A 21287-nucleotide genomic window follows, 5' to 3' on the forward strand; every position below is an offset into this window, starting at 1 on the left:
GAAAACATTTCTTCTAATACATTCATTTGGGTTCAAACGTGACCTCATTAGTAGGGGTGTGCCAAAAAATCGATTCACATAAGAATTGCAATTCTCATTTAATATGATTCAGAATCGATATAAAATGTCCCAAAATCGATTAAAAAAGATAAAAAAGTGAAACAAATCTGCTGGCTGTCGGCCTCCATTTCCTTAGAATTTAAAAGGCAGCATGTTTTTTTATTAAAAAGAGGCACTCTTAATTTTTTGCAATATTAAAAAGAGGCACTTTTAATTTTGTTGCAATATGTGATATTACTTTTATGCAACAGTTTCAACAATTCCATCCAAGCATGAATAAATGTTTAAAACTCAATAAATGTGAAAAAGAGACATTAGTCATTCTGTCTTGCAAAGCAGACTGGAGTAGATCATGAGGATCCTTTGCACACCGATAAACTGAAGCAGAAATAATATGAATCAAATCGTTTTGAATCGAAAATCAATTTTGAATCGAATCGTAGCCCCAAAAATCAGAATCAAATCTAATCGTGAGATAGTAAAAGATTCTCACCCCTACTCATTAGATATTGGTGGTCACGGATAAAGATCACAATGACCTCATAAAACATGTTGTAACTTGTGAGTTCATGCACTCATGACACAATTTAACACAAATGTCTCAATAGGATCATAAAATTATCATGTGATATCATTTTTCATCCAAATATATCTAATTGGTCAAAGGTCAAATTCATGGTGACGTCATATTATTCTGATACATACACTCCTGACCATTACTTGATGCTGTAACTCAAGACGAGGAGACTGTGGCCATATTTCCTGCAGCTTGGCAGGTAGCGTGGTGATTTAAAATAATTGAGCTCTCTTATCTCTCCAGTTAAAAAGAGACTTAGTGGCTAAACTACGTGACCCTTCGACTTGTCAGGAAAGAGAGATCACCTTGGTAGAGACCGAGTTGTAATGAATTTGCACTAGGTTGCCCTCACTCAAAAGAATGGACTTAGACTCGTATTCAATTATTTCCCACTGGAAACACTTATTCATCACAGTTACTGCTGGTTGACTTTGTTTTTGTTCCCCACTTGCCTCCTTGCAGAGAGATTGGTAATTTGTCCAACCTTGGTGGTCATACCCGCCAATTACACGCCTGTCTAAAGGTTGTTCCGTTTGGTACAGGACAACTTGATAGGAAATGGAAGTGGCAGGGCGGTTATGTGTGTGGAGGAGATACATACTCACATATCCTTTAGGTAAATGCGTTTGAATGTGGAGACGCAAACACACTGAATATAAAAAAAATGTCAACCCTAGCTGGGAGTCCCTAGACTTGTGCGTCCTGAATACCATCCAACTTTGTTTCCCATTCACCCCAGAATTAAAAAGGCAACTAGGACAGAGCCCAAACAGCAGCAGCATTAAAATGTGTGGGCAGGGAGGGTAACATGAGGCTGGTGCATAGTCAATGTGCTGGAGGGTCACAGCAAGGACCTCTTGTGAATATATGAATAAGGAAGCCTGGAAGAAAAAATCTCCCTTGTGAATTAACATCTCCTCCTTCTTGACCTTCCCTTCCCACACCAGAGTTGTGTTTGTCGACATTCTAGGAGTCAAGTTGTGTAGTTTATTTCCACCTAAGTAGGCTCATCCCTTTCCTTCTTGTGCACAGGACGAGATGAGCTAATATTTGTGTGTTGTTAGATAATCAAAAACTCGTCCATTCTTTACTTTATCAGCCCCCATTGTGTTTGTAAGCTTATCTCACTCATGCATACCTGTTGTCTAACCTCTTTTACTGACCAGTCGCACCATTGTACACAGTTGCTGTATCTCCTCTCACACAGGCTAAGCTGATTGAGCCTGTTGTCTGTCAGGTTAACTGTAGCTCACAGACTGGATAGATGGCTCAGAGCTGAGGTTGAACAACAAATTGGAGCCAGAGGCTACATACTAGGTGCTCAGCATGCTGAGCGTGTGTGTTAGTGTACGTTTGAAGCGGCAAGTGTGTGTGTATTTAAGCTGTTTTTGTCTTGTTATTCTATGTGGATGGACATAACTCGTGTGTGTGTGTGTGTGTTCATTACATTATGGACTGCATGTTAATACAGCAGCTATCTACTGTATTACCTGTATGTTGGTAATGGGCGTAGCGATGTTGGACAAAGATGAGAAATTGATCCCTGTTCGACCTGGTTGCTGTTTATGTTGCACCTCTTTAATTGTGCTGAATATAACTGACTGCTGAACTGAATTCTCCCACCCTGTACCTGTACTCACTGATTCATTTGCTCTACCCCTTTAACTCCTCAGCACTTCATGTCAGGAGTAGACATACAGTAATAGAGGTTTACAGATGTTAACGGTGCAGATGCTAAAGACGTGGGCTGCATTGTTTCCAGCATGTGACTCAGTCTCCTGGTGAGTCATCCCAGCTCCAGCCGCTTGCTGCTGCTTCGTGAGCAAGGGCATTTTCCTGAATATAGAGAGGTCACCATGCAAATAAACTATTCTGACCAGTGCATATGTACTTGTGTCAGATGCTGTGAATGTGCATACGATTACTTAGAAATGTGGTGTATGTTTGAAATCATGACCATTTTCCTTGAGGATGTAAAAAGACCAAATTATGAAATAGGTTAACTGGGGGTAGTATTAGTCCTCTCTAATGCTGAAAAAAAGTGATGGTTTTATACAGGTTTTGTACCAATAAACAATTTGTCATAAATGCCTGCCCATATAAACACAGTGTTGTTGGATTTAACAAGGCAACACACTGTTTGTCACAGAGAAAGGCTCTCTCCCCTGTTTTAAGTCTCCTTACTAACCGTGCGGCATCAGACTTCGGATTTTACTTGGAATGAGCGTGTTTCCCAAAATGTTGAACTATTTCTTCAATAGGTATTAGACAATATTCAGGAAAACAACAATTTTAAGGTTAATAGTTGATCTTTCTGATAATATACCCCTAGCTTGGATATGATCTCTTCCTGGAAACACTTGCCCCAGGCAGAAAAGCATAAGACTCGCATGGTGCACGTCCCCTCAGAACCTCGCAGACTGTGTACTTGTCAAGATCTTCGTCCGCACTGGAGATCATGAGGACAGATTGGTTTGAATGGGACCATTCATCTGGTACCCACAGCCATGAAGTGCCACTTGTTGATGTTGTTGTTGTTTTTTTTATTTTTATTACCGTTGAAAATGAATTTCCCCAGACCATATTCTGTTGGTAAATGGTTGTTTTATGTCTGACAGCGTAATGAAGACACCTTTTGTGAACACTGGAGCCTTTTTTGCGGCGAGGTGATACAAAATTAAACAAATAAAATCAAAGGACAAGCATCTCCCACCTCCGGCATGACATCTGGCAGATCCAAGAAAATAAAAACACTAGGAGGACAAGAAAAGTCGAAAATATAGAAGTGGAGCAATTTGCCTCTCGGCCCTGCTTTGGCTGAGAGTGTGTTTGTTCTCTGCAGAGGTCATTGAAGTGGCATATTAACTGAACTCGGAGAGCAGAGTGCTCATTGATTTGTCTTCTTCACATCAAAACTCTGAAGAGAGGATGGTGCTCCTTGATATTCTGTTTTGAAAGTTGTTCTCTTGAACTATAATACACACCGGCACAGATGACGCCATGCCTAACTTACCATAATTACATCATCTGTAACATCAGTCTTCATTAAAGGCTCACAGCGGGGTTCATCTCACAGAAGAGCGCTCTGATGTATGTGTGTTGGCAACTGGCAAGCATTGCTGTTCATGTCTGCACGGTGTGTAGCTGTGACAGTGATTTGTAATGGCATTATCAGGAACATGTGTCACTGACGGCATCGGAAAGAAACCACTTTCACAATGTCATTGAATATAGATACTACAATAATACTGTATGTGTGGAGACTCAATTCTCAAACTCAGGTTTTTAGTTTTTTTTTAGTTTATCTCTTTGTTTTACTAGGTTGGTATAGAATTTGTTCAGTTGCCTAGAACAACCACTTTTTACTCAAAATATCTGCACATGTGATTAACTCCTGATAAGAAAACAAACAGCTGTTAAAGTTCCCATGAAATGACAATTGTGTGGTTTTAAAATCATGATTTTTAGCAGCAGTGGAGCAGCAGCTTGGAAATAGAGGCGACTGAACCTGGGATCTTAACGGGCCCGGTTTCAGTAACTATTCCATACTCATAGGTGACATTGTTTGACACTACAAACAGAAAAATGTGAAAATCAGAGGAGCTTTATCTGTATTTCAACTGTTAATGGGAGCACAGAGAGTAGAAGGGAAACCAACACTGACAATATGACAATAGGCAGAATTCAAATATAATGCAACAATGTCATGAATATGCTCCTATCAGCCTCTTTCTGACCTTTCAACCAGTGATTTTTCATAGAGGGACTGTGGTCCATTGATTTATTATTGAACTATTGGACTGCTGCTCACAAAAAGTTTTGCTAAATACACATTAACATGGTCTGTTCCAGTGTTTACAGATACACTAGACTTTGTCATTTCTCCACTAACTTGTTCCTTGTTCACAGGAACTGGAGAGAGTGACGGCGTTACAGACCAACCTGCAGTTGGCAGCCGTCATTTGCACTAATGCAAGGAGGTAATGATGTTCTATTACATACGATCTATTCATTGAATTAAGTAGCTCTTGTAATAGCGCTTTCAAACCAAATCTGCATACTAAGTGTTTTTTCACATTGAGATAACTGGTCTGTCCCTTCGTATCTTATTACTTGTGGTCACATGACAAATGATTCTGTCTTGTCTGCCCTTGAAAGAAAGTAGCTCAAAATAAAACACACCAGTAGAATACTATATACTTTCTGTTATAACATATCTTTAGTCTTTATTTATTAGGCTTGTTATTATCTTGTCGTCGATAAGACAACAACCATTTGTCCTCATGTTAGTCTGTCTGTACAGTATGTTGTTTTTCTTTTAGTCGTATCAATTTTGTGACGATGCTTCATGTTTCAAGTGGTCAGAATGCTCAGATTTACCGGTTATAGTTATACTGTCGGCTCAGTAATATGAAATAACATTTCCCCGTATTGATGCTATGTTCTCGCTTCCCCGTTCACATCTTGCCTGCAGACAACTGAGCGTGGCAAAGGAGGAGTTCACCGAGGCCAGCCTGGGTCTGCTGGCCAATCAGAGAAGACGACAACTGCTGACAGGCTTGCTCAAGTCTCTGAGGACCATCAAGACGCTGGTATACATTCACAGACACGATTGTAAATAGTATGTGGCTTTAGTGTAAAAGCCATGAACATCCGAGAGACACGCGCCCGCTCAACTATCCTGAAGTAACTACTACATCATTTTTGGGGCTGTGATCTAAAGCTTCCGTCTGGTTCAACGCCAAAACAAAATTAGCAGTTTTCTTGCCAACATGGCTGCCACACCCTGCACAGATCGACACTCAGCGTGACACCTCATGGTTAATTAAATGAAAGCCAAAATCTGTTTGGGCCAGATAAAACTCAGACAACAGTCTTCAAACTCCAGGAATGAGCTGTCAGACTCAGCTACTGAAGGTCACCGATGTGCCTCAAAGTGCTATATTTTATTTATATTGTATATACCAAACATCCTCTATTTTATCCATCTCTTCACTTGCTTTCATTATTTGCTTTATCCGTGAACGTGTGAACGACAACAGGATGTTTCCAACATGGTCACAGCTGGAAGGCAAACTAATGCAGAACTGGTTGTCACTCGTGATTGTGGCCTATTTGTTATTTGATGCTGTATTAACGTCCTCTTCTTCTTCCTGTCAATCTTCCCTTCACAGCAAAGAACAGATGTAAGACTCAGCGAGATGCTTGAGGTATTGACACACACACACACGCACAGAGAGAGAGAGAGAGAGAGAGAGAGATGTGTTTATAACTGACTTGAAAGGTCAAAGATAATAGGGATTCTACATTGAAAAACAAACCCACACAAACACGAGCCATTTCTTAAGAAGACAGTTGTATCACACTGGATCAACACAAAATGATATGATATCGATTTGGTGTTTATTGAATGGGAACAGACTACACTCTGTAAACTTTGTGTGTGTGTGTGTGTTTTTTTTAACTAAATGGCTCTCTTTTGTTTTGTGTTCCTCCAGGAGGAAGACTACCCGGGTGCAATCCAGCTCTGCCTGGAATGTCAAAAGGCTGCCAGCACCTTCAAACACTACAGCTGCATCAGGTACCGTATGAGCAGATACAGTAGATGGAATGATATTTAGTTGTATCCAAATGGGAATACACACGGGGCTCCGTTTACTGTAGGCGCTTGGAAAGTTTACTGACCTTTCGGATCTTTGTCGAGTAAAATATGACATATATTAGATCATTCTGAGTCCGATGTCAACTCCTTTTACACAGAGGAAACTAGGAAATTGGTCTCCTTTAAATCGAAACCCTATGTTGCCTCTGAAATACAGATCAAAGAATACCATATGTTTTTTGTCTTAACCTTGTTTTTTTCTCTCACTGTTGGAATTTAATAAAAGTTGTGTTAAGGGGCTTTTTATTTCCTCTTGTTTTACTCATCATTGCCTTGAGGCTATTCTGTTGCATTGACTGTGACAGTCAGAGCAATTTTCTTGAGTTTGAACTATCTGCAGACATTATCGACGGGCTTTTAGCTGAGTGGAAATTGTCCACAGCAGGACGTTCTGAGTGAATATAAGCCTGCTGCCACCATAGAAGTTTGGGGCTGAAATGTTTGGAAGATATTTTGAATGCAGCTGCCTGCTTTAAGCATAGTGCTTATCTCCTTAGGTACCACCAGTTTAAATATAGTTGTTGGACTGAAGAGTATCAGCTTATAAGATAAAGAGGCATTATTAGGGCGACACAACAAACGTCTTTCTCTCGTCTTTTTAAGAGTACGAGTCAGATTTGAAAATACTTGGCCGTATTGAAGGGTATTGTCATGCGCATCAGCTTGCTTCCTTGGACGCACAGGGAAAGATGTTGAGTATCTGAGGGAAAATTGTCCGTGTCCCTTTGATTTTCTGTGTAATTGCGCCCAATTTGTGGCAGCGGGTGGGAACCTCCGTGCTCCCTTTATATGTATTGATTAAGCATTGATCAGAAATGAATGTCATCGCTGGCTTCCTGCCTCCTCCTGTGACACTTTGTGCAGAATATTGTATCAACTTCTTCCCTGGCTTCCAAAACACACATCCATGTACACTTTTATATTTCTTTTCTGTTTCAAACCAACTTCTCGATATTAAGAAAAAAAAAAAAAAGTCTTGGTAATCTTTTGGTAACCAACCTTGCGGGAATTGTCAAGCATAATCTCAACAGTGACACAAAAACTAACTCTCACTTACCACAGTGAATTAACAGTGGAGCTGGAGACAATGCAGGTTTTTGCTGTAATAATGCCACTTGAGTGATTGAGTGACTGGTGGGAAATAATCGATGAGGCGCAGGGGGATTGTTGTGATGCGGAAAATTCCTCCCACTGTTCCCTCCCACCGGCAGCTGCTGTTTATTTGTGTGGATATCACTTTTGTTTTCACAGTGTCATTAATTTGCCATTAATGGTGTTCCATGTCCATGATGAGAGTCTGCTGAATGTGCTGGGGGGAGTAGAGGGAGACGTGCAGGACAGACCCATGCACCGTTTTGCCATCAATGATAAAGTGCATTTTTCAATGTGGGAATGTGATGAGAAGAAGCACTTAAAGCTATGAATTTCATAACCTCCAGTGTTTCATAACCTCCAGTGTCAGTGTATTCACTCACTGTAAACATGCTGTGACAGCCGGGTGGCCATTGTTTCGCCGTCCTCATCTATGCTTTCTTCGGCAGTATGCTAATGCCACTTCCCTGAATGTATTCGTTTTTAACAGTTGTGCATTGATCGCACATCTGTCACACTTTACATTAGCATGCAACCTAGCGCTTTGGCTCTCTGCCCAAAATTGCTAGAGCCCTGACTGCAGCATTTCCCTCAATAAGCAGCCACTGGCCGGTCTGCTGCACTCTGGTTTAACCTTGTAGCTCTGCTCTCCCATGTGCTGCTGAATGCCCTACGCACAGCCATGCCTCTCCCCTTCCTTTGTCCATGTCCCCAGCCTTTTAAAAGTCAACACTGTTTTCTCAACAAGGCACACGGAGTCTCATAGATCTGTCTCAGTTCATTGTCATCAAACCGTGCACATGGCCAGCTATTGGGCTTCTTAGGACCCTCACACGTCAGCACAGTGTTCAACAAAGGTGTACTCTAGCCTAGAGCTTTGTAGAATAATTATAAAATAGATATGATAATGCTTAGAGGTGTCAGCGCTTGGTTTTTTTTGTTCATATTTTGTATCTGTTTATAATTATCCACATATTTTATATAAGATATAGTAAGACATGTGTCAAATGTAGTTTGTTACAAAACTACGGCCTGTAATGAGAATAATAGATAATAGATCCCAAGTCGTCACTAAGAATCCAGTTAATGCAGAACTTCATTTTAAAGGGATAGTTCCACATTTTGGCAAATTGGCCCATTGCCATACTCCCTATAGTCATAGCAGTAGGTTTGTTATCTTTATTTGTGGTGCAAGCTATTTTTAGAAAGGCGGAGCAGAGCCGTGAGCTGCTCAGAGCTATGCTACGGAGGCTTGATTTCTTGAAACTCATCAAATACACAATCCAACAACTCCAACTCCTCTGGTGTACAAGTTGTGACCTGCACATTCACCACACTATGAGATAATAACAGAACGTTACAAGACAGAGCCGTTTTAGAGGTAAATTCATGCAAACCCGCTGATGCGCGTTGCCTTCAGGGACAGTTTTTCAGCAAGGAGTCTCTGTATTTACCTCTAAAACAACTCTGTTATTATCTCATAGCGTGGCGAATGTGCAGGTCACAACTTGTCCACCAGAGCGTTTTGGAGTTGTTGGATTGATGAGTTTGATGAGGGAAACAAGAAATCCCATTAGCCTCCGTAGTGTAGCTCTGAGCAGCTTGCGGCTCTGCTCCGCCGTTCTAAAAATAGCTTGCACCAACAATTAAAGGTAACGAACCTACTGCTATGACTATAGGGATTATGGCAATGGGCCAGTTTGCCAAAATGTTGAACTATCCCTTTAAGCATTCCAACCAAATCTATCTATCAAGCAAAAGTATCTATCGTCATTTTAGCTGAATGTCCTCCAAATCTCCACTCCAGCTCACTGCCACCTTATTATTGAGAGAGGTGGTTTCGTTCAGGTGTTGTAATCTTCTGAAGGACAGGGTGGTTCAGCTGCTTCTTCAAGAGGAGCTAAGTGTGGGAAGAAGGGCAAGAGAGGCTGTGTGTTTTTGTCTCGGATGTTTGCTGTCTCAGAAACACAAACAATCTTGTGCAGGCTGTCCAACATGAAACTGCGAGCACTTCACCCAGATCACCAATTTATTCAGAGCCGCAGTGCTTTTGTTGTCTTCATCTTTGCAGATTGTGTCCCAGAGCACATTTATAAAAGGTTCTCCATATGTAACAGTTGTAGTAATGTGTCACTGTTTGTATTGCACTGAAAACAACAACAGGCTCTCAGTCAAATCTTGATCTGAATGTTTTTTCAACGCTGGCAGTGGCAGTTTTACTTGCATCTATACACATTTGGCTGAGCCACAATGCTTTTGCCTGCTTCTCCATTTGCCACCAACATCACTTTTTCAGTTATACTTGTGTCCCTATAAGAGAGAAGATGCTTAACGGTAACTTGAAAGTACTTCACACCCTAGTGACACAGTTTAACACAGATTTCTATGAAGTGATGACAACTTCATATCCAAAACAAGGCCAACTCTTACTCCATACACAAATACATCATCAACACACTGTCCATTATTAAATGCTGTAGCTAACGAAGCGGAGATTGCGACCATGTTTGCTGCAACTTGGCAAGGCCGCAGTTCATGTCATCACTTGTTTATTTGCAGCCACAGTTCTTTTCATGACGAGGAGCAATTACAGCAGGCTGCTTTAATTATTCGGTAAACCTGTTATCTCCTTTCCAAATATTTGTATTTAATTGGATGTTCACATAAGCTACTGGAGTGAGTAGCCAGTATAACAGACAGACTAATCACAGCTTCTTCAATTAGTGAGCTACCACATATAAAATAATGGAAAAAAACAAAACAAAACACACTGCTCTGCCTGAACCAAGCATCTTCCATTCTTCAAAGTTTATTTTCGATTACGATTACAATAAAACAGGTGCCTCATTATTTTTTTGCAACACATTTCATCTTTACCACCAACATCATCAGTCTGATCTCTGTTAGGATAGTCAGGACGGTGTCATCCCCTACTGAGCAGCAGGAGAAGTTGGTCTGATGTTGGTCTGGAGTCAAGGTCTAGACCTTGTTTCAGAATCATCAGAATCAGAATACTTTATTGATCCCCAAGGGGAAATCTCTTTTTGTTGGAACAACATCTCCAACTCAAAGTGTACAAGTTAAAGAGCAAAGTAGTCAAGAAATATAAAAAGAGGAAATATATATATATCTCATATAGTCTCATATACATTCCTCTTTTATATGTATATATATATATATATATATATATACATACACGTATATATATAAAAAATATAAAAATGTATGTACAAGAAGGTGTGAGGAGGAGGTTCTGCAGAACAACCTCCATCACTGCCTCCTGTGGAGAGAGCACTAGAGCTGCGTGCCTCCCGTTGTTTCGGCTTTAAAACCCGTCAGAATATCACAGAAAGTGAAATCAATGTAGTTCAGCTGTTAGTAAATAATGTATCTAATGTGACTAATGTGAATTTGGAGGTGTGGCCTCTGGGGACTGGGGAGTATTCTGGCCTCAAAACCCAACTTCCCTCATTTTATTGCTGATGTTTGCTGCACACAGCTGAATGAAGAATTTGATATGAAGTGCAGTCATTGTGTTTTTAGAGATTAATACTAATACATTATTCTAGTCTGTTCAAAGTGTCCTCTGGAGTCTTGTCCTATCAGTACCAGAAGAGGCTAAACTTTGTCCTCGTTGAAACCCTGTGGCGTAAACTTCCTAAGACTTCGAACACAAACAAAACAGAAGTTTTAACAATTTGTTTCATTATGGAGAAAAATGTGTGACATGAGAGCAGTTCAAGGTGTAATGGTGGACAAGTACAGTTTAGACACTGTCTGTTGAAGCTTTTTAATTTAAAACAACATAGAAACAAGGCTATTTGTCTTGTAATATTTGAGATTTATTTTTCTTTTTAAGTTGAAGAAATGCATTGTGCTTCCAAAGTTAATGAGTGATTTCTTTAAATAATTGTCATCTCAATACTGATCAAAATAATTGTTTTGTCGTAATCAATGAGTGTGTGCATGTCTGAAGTGAAATTATCCAAAATGCTTAATCTCTTTGACTTGTGACTATTTTCACAGTCGGTGCTAAATCTTGATGGATCCAAGTTCTACGTGCAAACTGTTACAAAATAATGTGGGACCGTGCTCATGGAGAAAGGGCCAAAACTCTAGAGCCAAATATCTTAATGTTACATAAGATTTTGCACTTGACAAACAAGAAAACAATCAGTGCACATTGTCCTCGTCTGTTGGGATCAGTTTTCTCAGTATTCTTCCCCCTTAACCTCCCCTACTCACTTGTGTAATTGCGGTTTCGGTCGTCCCTTCTCGCTGTGTTTGGCTCTTTGAAGCCCTTTCCTGCCACTTTGTTCCCTCTCTGTCTGCCATGTAATACCACTGCAGCAAATATGGCATCCTCGCAAAATCTGAGCATCCGTCCGACCCTCCAAGCACAGCACACAATGACTGTTTAGCGAGTCAGCAAGTCACCGTGGAGGGACTCGGCCTCCAGGCTCTGTGGACACCTATTGCCGGTGATAATTGAAAAAGGGGTGTTCAAAAAAAAAAAAAACGCCCCAATTTCTACATAATTCTATTTCAATCCTCTTGTTCCCTGCAGGGAACAGATTGTTAATTATGTTTTTCTCCTCATCTGTTATTTATGCATTCTGTCTGATCAGGGAAGCGTGTCAGTAAGCAGGGAGGAGCTGCATCTGTACACACATGAGCACTCAAAGGACAGTGTGACTAAGTAACATAGTGCACGTCGTGCACAATAACAGCAGGTGAACTGGGGGTTTGGCCTTGAGTCGACCTCTTGTGCTGTTCATCAGAAGTCCAGTCCATCAGCCCAGGTCAAGGTTGCTTGACCTGGGCTGATGGACTGTTAAGCGTCGGTTTATCTTGTTTATGAGGAGTAATAGTCGTTGGATAAAATGAAGGGGTAGGTTATTGATTGATTCAGTTGAAGGTTGGACAGGTAAGCAGAATGACACTGAGCTGTTGCTTCTTTCCATTTGTCCTGCTAGTTTTTGAAATAATATTTCTAGGGAGATATCTACTGGAATTATTTCTTGGCCAGCAAGGTCACTGACGTGTAGAGGTGCTTGTAGGTGTTTGGATGTTGGTCTTTCCTGCTTCTAGTGTTTCTGCTCAGCTAACTTAACCAATTATTGCTTTATATTTGAAATGAACACATAGGCAAGAAAGCAGATGAGAAAATGTCCCATATTTTTTAATATGTGCCTTTCAGTGCCTTCAACCAGTAAATGGGAGTCATGTTACTGCCCAGTTACAGCCGTACTGTAGATTGTGATGGTGACAGGTTTCTGCTGGAGGAACTGCTGTACTCTCCATTGTATTAGCCCCTGAGGGTTGGTCTTGTGAGATGATTTTCTTCTTTTCCTCTCATATGGTCCTGCAGCTCTGTTCACTTTGCAGTTAAGCTCCTTTTTATTTTTACCACGCTGCAGTGTGGGAGTTGCCCAGAACGTTCTGAGATGAACAGGGCATTTATCCTGTTGGCCTCTGCTCCTCTGCTGTGCCTCCTTCGTCTGGCTGCCAGGACTCTAAGCCTTTGTTTAGCTCTCTCCTGGGCCTTGCATATGGACATTCAGATGTATTTCTTCAGTAGCCAGGACTTGACATTGATCCGTCCTCCTCTCTGTAGTGGAGCCAGCTTACTCACTTCTTATGTATGTTTTCCTTATCTTGGCTTCCAAACTGTAGTTTCCACTGAGGATACCGGCCTCACTGTAGCTGAGAGTGGTGTTATAATTACTGTGGCAAATGCCAACTCATTCAATTAAATTTACTGTAGTCAAGGAGATTGTAAGTAGTTAAAAGCTGCTCAGCTGTGTTACTCTATATTTAATAGGATTTGTTTGACCCTCTATTTTACTATAATAACTTTATTTATTATGCTTGGTATTCAAATATCATTTAATTGACCACAGTTGGTAAAGTATTATAATTATTATTATTAAACTATTGGTGTGTGTGTTTGTGTGTATGTGTGAGAAATGGAAATTAGCCTCAAGTATGAGACGTTGCCTAGACCAGTATGAATACTTTGCACATACACTGAATGCATATAAATGGACATACTTTTCAGAAGGCCAACATTTACATATTAAAAATGTTTGTTTTTTTAATTGGTCTTTTTGAATTTATATATTTTTGAGATAATGAATTTTAGCTCTTCATTAAATGTAAGCCATTATCATTGCAATTAAAACTAATTAAATAAAGACGTGCAATGTGTAATGGATCTATATAATGTATTAGTTTCACTTTTTGAATTGAATTACTGACATAAATAAACTTTTCCATCATACTAATTTATTGAGATGCACCTGTATAAGGCCTGATCATATACGGTATGTGAGTGCTAAGTACGGTACTACTTTGTGCAAATGAAGTATTCCGTTTTGGCCAAGGCAGCTTCTAATATTTATGCCAACTCTGGCACAGATGCATCAAATTTGTATTTATGTTTGACATTGTACAGTACATGGTCCCTTACAAATAGAGTATTATTAAAAAGGTGTGGTACAGGTGTTTGTCAGTTCACCTTGGTCCTCCTGTTACATCATTCTTGAAGTGGTGCTTCCTTTGTGTCCCATCAGTCTCCAGTCTGCCAGAACAGCCTGTCCTTGACTATGTTTTGAACGTCGTGGAACTGTCATTTTTTTTCTCGGTGTGCTCTCGTTTCCTTCACTCACACAGATAAAAAGGGTTACAGTGCATGGAGTCGGGAGATGCTGTGCTCATTTTGTTACCTGTTTCGCAAACGACCTGTGGGACTCCATCTGCAGTCTCCTCTCAGCCTCTCCCTCCTCCTCCTCCTCACTCTCCTTACCCTCTATTCCCAGCTGAAGCCAAGATGCTTAATTAGCAATTTGTTAAGGACATTCTCTCCCTTGGGCGACTGTGGTCTCACAAGGCACAACATAAGAGCAGGCTGACCTGAAAAAGACCCCAAGGAAAGCAGGGACAGAGGGAGGGAAACGGTGGAACAGAGGATGATTATGAATGGGCCCAGTGCAGGGGGAGTCACAAGGGAATTGAATCGGTGTCTTGGGACGAGCAAAGTAGTCGTGATTTCTGTTGCCGCTTCTCGGCTTTTTTGAGTTGAAAGCGTTTCCCAGGATGAGGCAAAAATCTGAGGACGTTTCAAGGAGGTGTAGGCGTTTTGTGTCTTGAATAACATGACAAGTGCACGGACTGACTGTAGCTAACATCATGATGCTCGACAAACACTTGAAACTAAGAATAAGACTTGAGATCTCAAAGGTCTTGTTGAGATATATCCATCTTATTTTTGGTCCCCTGGTGCCCTGTTTGCATGAGGAGGCAAAGTCTCAGTGGCATCTGTGTCATACTCACGTGGAAAACATGGTTGCTGCTTCATAAGAAACAAAACTATTGCATTTGTCTAACTGAATGGAATTCATGAATATTTTCTGGTAAAAATGCGGTTTGAGATTTCAGATAAAAAATTCAACTGTTGGCAAAGCAAAATAAGGAACGTTATATCTCATTTTGTTATTAAAATGTGATTTTCATGCAGCTGATAAACAACATGACCAACATTATTTACTGACAAACTCATAATGGAAACAATAAATAATTTTAGTTGCTTTTTTGTCCAGAATTGAGGAACTAACCCTCAGTCATCTTTTCCCCCTCAACAGCGAATTGAATTCCAAACTACAAGACACTCTGGAGCAAATAGAGGTATGTGCTTCCCTGCTTTATCACTAATTCTATTATTTGAAAGCGCTTGCAGCAAAGAGACTTTGAGCAGTGACTAATATTTTGCACTAACCTTGTAATTTTCTAGAAGCCCTCATCTGAAAGAAGTAATTTATACCTCATTTTGACATTTTGATAGCTTGGCTTTCTCATTCTGGGTCCATCAAATATTGACACTTTCAGAAAGTCATTATTGTGAAGGTGCAAACACAGTAAATTATATCTGTATCATCTCTAGCTGGGCTCTGATACTTGTGTATGATAAATGGTATGCAAACCAATTTTCTCTGCAGCACTGCTGCTGCGCTTGAGTAGATTAATTACATTACATTATTGTCTGTATACAAGAAATAGGCGTGCACATACGCACACTCAAAATTTGCCATGCACCGAGGCGCTGGTGTGTTTACCTGTAAGCAGAGTTTGTGAAATAGCTTAGAAAAATTCTCTATAACTATGGATTAAAACTAACTTCACTCTAAATATGTGTATAGAGAATTTAGCTTAGCTAATTCACACACTCACAAACACTGGTTGGTGCCAGTGATGAAAATCTTCAGACTCTACATAGAGTAATTGTAATCATCAGTGAGCGATCAGGAGGAACTTTAAAATTGCACAGCACTTTTAAAATTCTGATGTGCGGTGGGCACCAGTTTGTCCTGCTGCTATTTCCTCACACCACTTTGGTAATGACAAATTTAGGGAATTTAGGTAACATCGTCACCGACTAGAGGCTCTCACGTAATTATAGAGAGTTTGTCATGTCAGCTGTAGTCGCTGCGTTATGTTTAAGTGCAGGCGTGAGAAAACGCACGGTGACGCAAGGCGTTTGATCACTTAGCCTTTGTCAGCGCTATGTTGGTTGAGCTGGGCTTAATGTGTCAGGGTTGTTACACATCCCTGTGCTTCCCAACTTCCTCCTAACCTTGTCTTACTTTCTCACCTCTCTTTTTATCTCCTTGTCAAAGACTTACTCTCACACACGCACACACATCCACATCCAATTACCTGCCCTTGGCCTTGTGCGCTGTAGCTATACATCTGCACATCTATGGCTAAATCCACAGTCTTAACGCTGATAATCCCCCTCTTTGCTCTTCCCCTCACTTTGCCCCTTTTTTTCTCCTTTGTCATCTGTCTATTTCTGGCTACAGGAGCAGCTTGATGTCGCCTTGTCCAAGACTTGTAAGCACTTTGATGTTTTGCACTACACCAAGGTCCAGCTGGCCTACAAGCTCCTGGGCAAGACACAGGTCAGTGGTTTTACCCGTCTGCAGCGTCACGGTGAATAACTGAACATGACTGGATGTGATGGTCCACTTGTTGTCTTCACTTACTGCACATGTACTGTTGTTTGACTCTCTCTATATAATTGAGGTAATTTTCTTGGGCAATTTTGGAGGTTTAACAATAATGTCAGCAATTGCATGTTTTAAAACATTTTTTGTTGTTTATCTTGCCTGCTTAAAGCCCCAGTATGTAACTGTAACATATTTGGCTTTTTATTAGCAAAAATCAAATATTACTTTCATAAATACGTATTTCACTAAAGTCGAATCACACCCGCATACAAATGAAAGCTTTCTCGTACCTTAGAATGAGGATTAGTATTGTATTGTTTTGCCTCGTGCTGGCGGACCACTTATTTATATAGACGCTTGTTTATCCTGTTACATGCAGCGTCTCTTATCTGTCTGATGTCTGCCCGATTTCACGTGAATGCAACATCAAGAATACGTTCTGATATGCAACTGCACCGCTAGATGGGGGTAATTCCTACACATTATACTGTACCTTTAACATCATTTATTTTGAAGCTGTTGCCTTATTGTCTTAACCTTTTGCCACTATTTAGGTTAGAGCAAAATCTTTCACAGACAAAATGGTTAAAACACCAAAGTAAACATAGGAATAGAATTTTTTTCTCTCAAGTTTTTCTTTTTTTTCATTTCTTTGTCTTTATTTTTTGCCTCAGTGGAGTGTTTTTGCTCCACTGAGTGTACTACTCGGGGTCTTCTCATTGGAGCAGAGAATATTTTAGGCTCTTCAACTGAATGATCGAGGCCACAGGGCATTCATGTCATCCTTCGTGATGATTATTCCCCGCTCACTGTCAGTCAAGTGGCACCCACAGAAATCAGCCACAAAAAGATTTGTAATTCTCAAAAAATATTCCTTGGATAATATAAAGTAAGTTGCAAAGGCAGAGATGATTGAGTGAGCAACATGTCTGGATGTGACAGTTAATTTGAAACTGTAAAGTCTTAAACTTCAAGAAAAAAGAAGTAGTGTAGTTAAAATTACCTTTCCAGCGTCGTTCTATCTTTCAACCTTGGCCTCTGGTGTCCTATCCCACCTCCATTTTTCTTCTCAAAAAGTGTTGATCTCTAATGCTAGGACCTCTCTCTATCACAACCCACGCACTTGACCGTAATCTTTTTCTCATGCTTTGACGTACATTTCGGTTTTCTCTTTCTCTCACAGCCCTGATTTTATTCTCGCTGCTACAATTTTCTTTTTCACTACTCCTCTGTACCAGTTCTCTCTCGAGTGGGCAGATTAAACCTCTCAAAGCCTGACTTGTAAATGAGAATTTTTTCTAACTTTTTGGTTACATTACTTTCGCTGTCCTTAAATAAACGTGTGACTTTCCTTCTCCAACAAGTGGTAGAAATTGTGGCCCTATAACTCTGGAAATGAGTCACCATCCAGCTATAAATGAGAGGCGCTGAGGCTGCTGTGTTAGAAAATCAATCACACCTTTTTGGCCAAGTTTATACGGACGTTGTGATTCTGCATCTGCTCCTCCATTCTTTCTTTCTCCGGCGTTTTGAGCCCTTGCACGTTCTCAGCGAAGCCAACAGATGATGGTAATTACAGTGTGAGGCTTTAGTGCTGATGTTGGGCCCGAGCCAGATTGTACCTGATGTATGTATGGAGACCTGCCAGTTGAAAATTGAGTTAAATTGGGTAAATTAATGTTGCGCGGACACTGGCAGTTTACTCTAATTTCACGGTGCGGCTTTAACATGTTATATAGCCATAGTCATTCGTGCAAAATTAATGGGAGAGACATCATAAAATCAAATCATGCCACCTTCTGCACGTTACACTGTGCACCACTAATGTGTGAGGGGCGTTTGACGAGTAGCTGTTCACATGCTGGCGCTCATACAACAGCAAACATACTGTGTCATTGTCACATGAAACCAGCCAGTGTTGACATAAATATGACAAATACGCCTTATGCCTGTTGGCATTAACGGACCTTCTTGAGGTTGAGACTTCATCATGAGGCTTGTTGACAATACATCATGTTTTTCTTGTTTCCATGACAGTGCATTATCGGACTCTAAAGCAAACTATGAACTTGTTGCCCCTTAGTGTTGGTTGTTTTCATCTCTCTTTGCTCCTAGTGAATCTGTTTGCTGCACTCTCTGCGCCACAATTAGCCAAGCGCTCTCTTATAGAGTCTTTTGCTGCAGTGTTTTTTCTTTGGTGCATCTCAAAGACAAACACTTTTTATCCGGCACTTTATAGTCGGAGACTTGAATGAGCTGTGTGAACTAGCAATCAGCATCACAGCATCACCTCTTTGCATCCTCCTCTTGCACGTGTCTCTTGGTTGTCACCCTCATTACCCAGCTTCCCCAGGTAGCCACAGAAGAAGGACGGTGCTTGTGCAGTTGATTGATAATTGTGTCTGAAGCGTGGTAGGTAGGAACGTGTGATTGTTGTTATTATGAGAGTTGCCTCTTTTTTTTCCTGTCTGCTTTCTAGAGCCAGTGATGTTTTTGTGGTGTTCTTTAGGATGGATGAAGTGAAACTCCCTCTAAAAAGGAGGGGGTTAAATTACTTCTGTGGCAGCAGGCAGCCAGAATGGATGGGGTTGTGGGTGGGTGGGGGGCAACACTTTGCGGTCAGAAGCTCGCAGTAAGAAAATCTAATTACACTGCAGCACCCACTACCTTTAGGCGTTTGCCCAGCACTGCGCCCATGTCTCCTGTGACTCTGGTGTCCTGAATTTACTTGGGTCCTATAGACAGACTGTGGGCGGGAGCTGCAAAACAGAAATTGACAGTAAATATAGTTTGGCTTTGAAAGAAAATAAGGCATAACAACAGTGAGTGAAGCAAAAAAAAAAAATACTGACATTTTTTTGTTTGAAATCATGGTTAAAGACCCCCTGGATGGGTGCAGAGCAGCGCAGTCTCCGCCCACCACTCAGAGGCGCATTGCTAATGAGCTACTGTTGCTCTGCAGAAGGAGAGCCCTGGGAAATGGCACAGGTTTTGTGATTTTGGCTAAAAACTTCATAATCACAATTTAAAGACCGCAGAGAATGCTTTAAAATAACCAAAAAGGATGGTTGGAGGGGGACTTTAAGAGGGTTTTTTAGGGGGGTTATACATGAAAAATACATTCCCTTATTAATAATGATAAGGATGCAATGACAAAGCAGTGTGCAGTACCTCAAACCAAAAGACTAACGGACAAAAAAAAAAAAAAAACTAGGTGGAAAACAGAGTGGAGCATTAAGCGTCTGCTGTTTCCCTCAGGAGTCGGTGGAAACTGAAACAGAGACAAACAGGGGGAGACAGTGCACAAAAAATGAACAAAAGCTAGATGTTGTTCAGTAGCAGTGAAGGAGTGGAGACTGGGTCATGTTGCTCTGATATATCTGAGATTAATGGAGTCACAAGTGAACGAAGCTGGAGGCACCTAGCCGTGCCGCTATAGCATGTACAGTATGTCACTAATTTGTGTCTGCCACTGTTTTTCTGCTTTTTCTTTGCTTTTGTTTTGTTTTTGTTTTTTGTTTTTTTATACTTTCCACAGCAATCTGATCATGTCATGGAAATTGGGAACAAAATTTCCCATTTTGACTCTGATGTGCACACTGCAGTTTACATGACTTTTACAGCTATCTGCGTGTTCTCTCCCGCCGTCTCATGAAACCAAATAACACGTCTGCAAACAATTCAAAGCATTAAGTACGAACAGCACGCCGCTCCCGAGATGTTTGATTGGCAATTTCCCTGTTGTTCACCGTTTCACAGATCTGAACTGACATCTTGACATAATGGTTTTCATGACTGTGTGTGTGTGTGTGTGTGGCTCTCTCTGCAGACCGCTATGGACCAGCTGCACATGCACTTCACCCAGGCCATCCACAACACAGTGTTCCAGGTGGTGCTGGGATACGTGGAGCTCTGCGCCGGCAACGCTGACACCAAGTTCCAGAAGATGCAATACAAGGACCTGTGCACGGTAAGAGGATGTGTGTGTGTGTGTGTATGTGTGTACTTTAGCAGCTTTCTGCAAGAAAACACTCAGTTCACTTTATGAGATGCCAGCGTGAAGAACGCTAACCACTCATGCGGTCAGTTAAGTAAAAAAAAAAAAAAATGAATACGATACACCACCTGCAAAGTGATGAAATAACTTATAATATACTGCTGGGCGCACACACACCGCCCGACACCAACACACACACACATTTTCACTCACAGCAAGCCTCCCTTAGCTTCCTCATTGCCTCGTATCCAAGCGAAAAATGCCCCCCAAGATGAAAATAAATCACATTTGCATGCCCAGTGAGCCATAACTTGGTGATTCCATCATGAACTGGCTGGGACTCGGAGTACGTTTCCCTCCCCCAGGGGCCGTGTCACAGTCTGACCTACAGTGTTGAAGGGTATGTACTGTAGGAGAATGGTTAAAGGTGATCACAGCCCCATCTGAGGGGACATTTTGTTTCTTTACACTCTCTTTTGATATATCAGCTGCCAGTTTTTTCATCCCTCCTCACCCGCCCCGCTGTTTTGACTGCACAGTTTTTAACTGGGGCATTTTCCCACTGTGCCCTGCTCTTTACCTCTTACCTTTGTGCTGCCTCTCCCCGCTTCTCCGCTGCCTCCTCTCTTCTTCCCCCTGTTGAAGAAGAGATAAAGCCTCGGAGTTCCAGGTCAAGGCTTCTTTTTGGTCACAGATCCGGAGGTGTTAGTGCGAGGCTGCATTCGAGCCGACAGGCAGGATGTTTCCAAGAGTTTAGCTGTCACTTCGGGCTGGGCTTGAGAATGTAACCATGATAAAGCAATGCTGAGTAAATGTTAATTATTTCACTGCTGCAGTCTCACTGTTGTGGGGTTTGTTTGCAAGGGAAGTGAGGTTAGCTTGTTAGCTGCC

The 21287-nt window shown here is 41.1% G+C and overlaps 1 protein-coding gene across 1 annotated transcript in view; it reads left to right on the forward strand.

The window, feature by feature from the left end:
• The window catches only part of vps50 (VPS50 subunit of EARP/GARPII complex), a 108431-nt gene that overhangs the window by 20981 nt on the left and 66163 nt on the right, over window positions 1-21287 (forward strand). The window contains exons 6-12 of the mRNA XM_083982204.1: window positions 4547-4617; window positions 5112-5229; window positions 5812-5847; window positions 6136-6218; window positions 15035-15077; window positions 16253-16351; window positions 20229-20369. Of these exons, the coding sequence (XP_083838330.1) occupies window positions 4547-4617; window positions 5112-5229; window positions 5812-5847; window positions 6136-6218; window positions 15035-15077; window positions 16253-16351; window positions 20229-20369 (591 nt within the window). The remainder of the gene's footprint in view (window positions 1-4546; window positions 4618-5111; window positions 5230-5811; window positions 5848-6135; window positions 6219-15034; window positions 15078-16252; window positions 16352-20228; window positions 20370-21287) is intronic.

Source organism: Trachurus trachurus (assembly GCF_905171665.1).
Source record: "Trachurus trachurus genome assembly, chromosome: 11".
NCBI classification, from domain to species: Eukaryota; Metazoa; Chordata; class Actinopteri; order Carangiformes; family Carangidae; genus Trachurus; species Trachurus trachurus.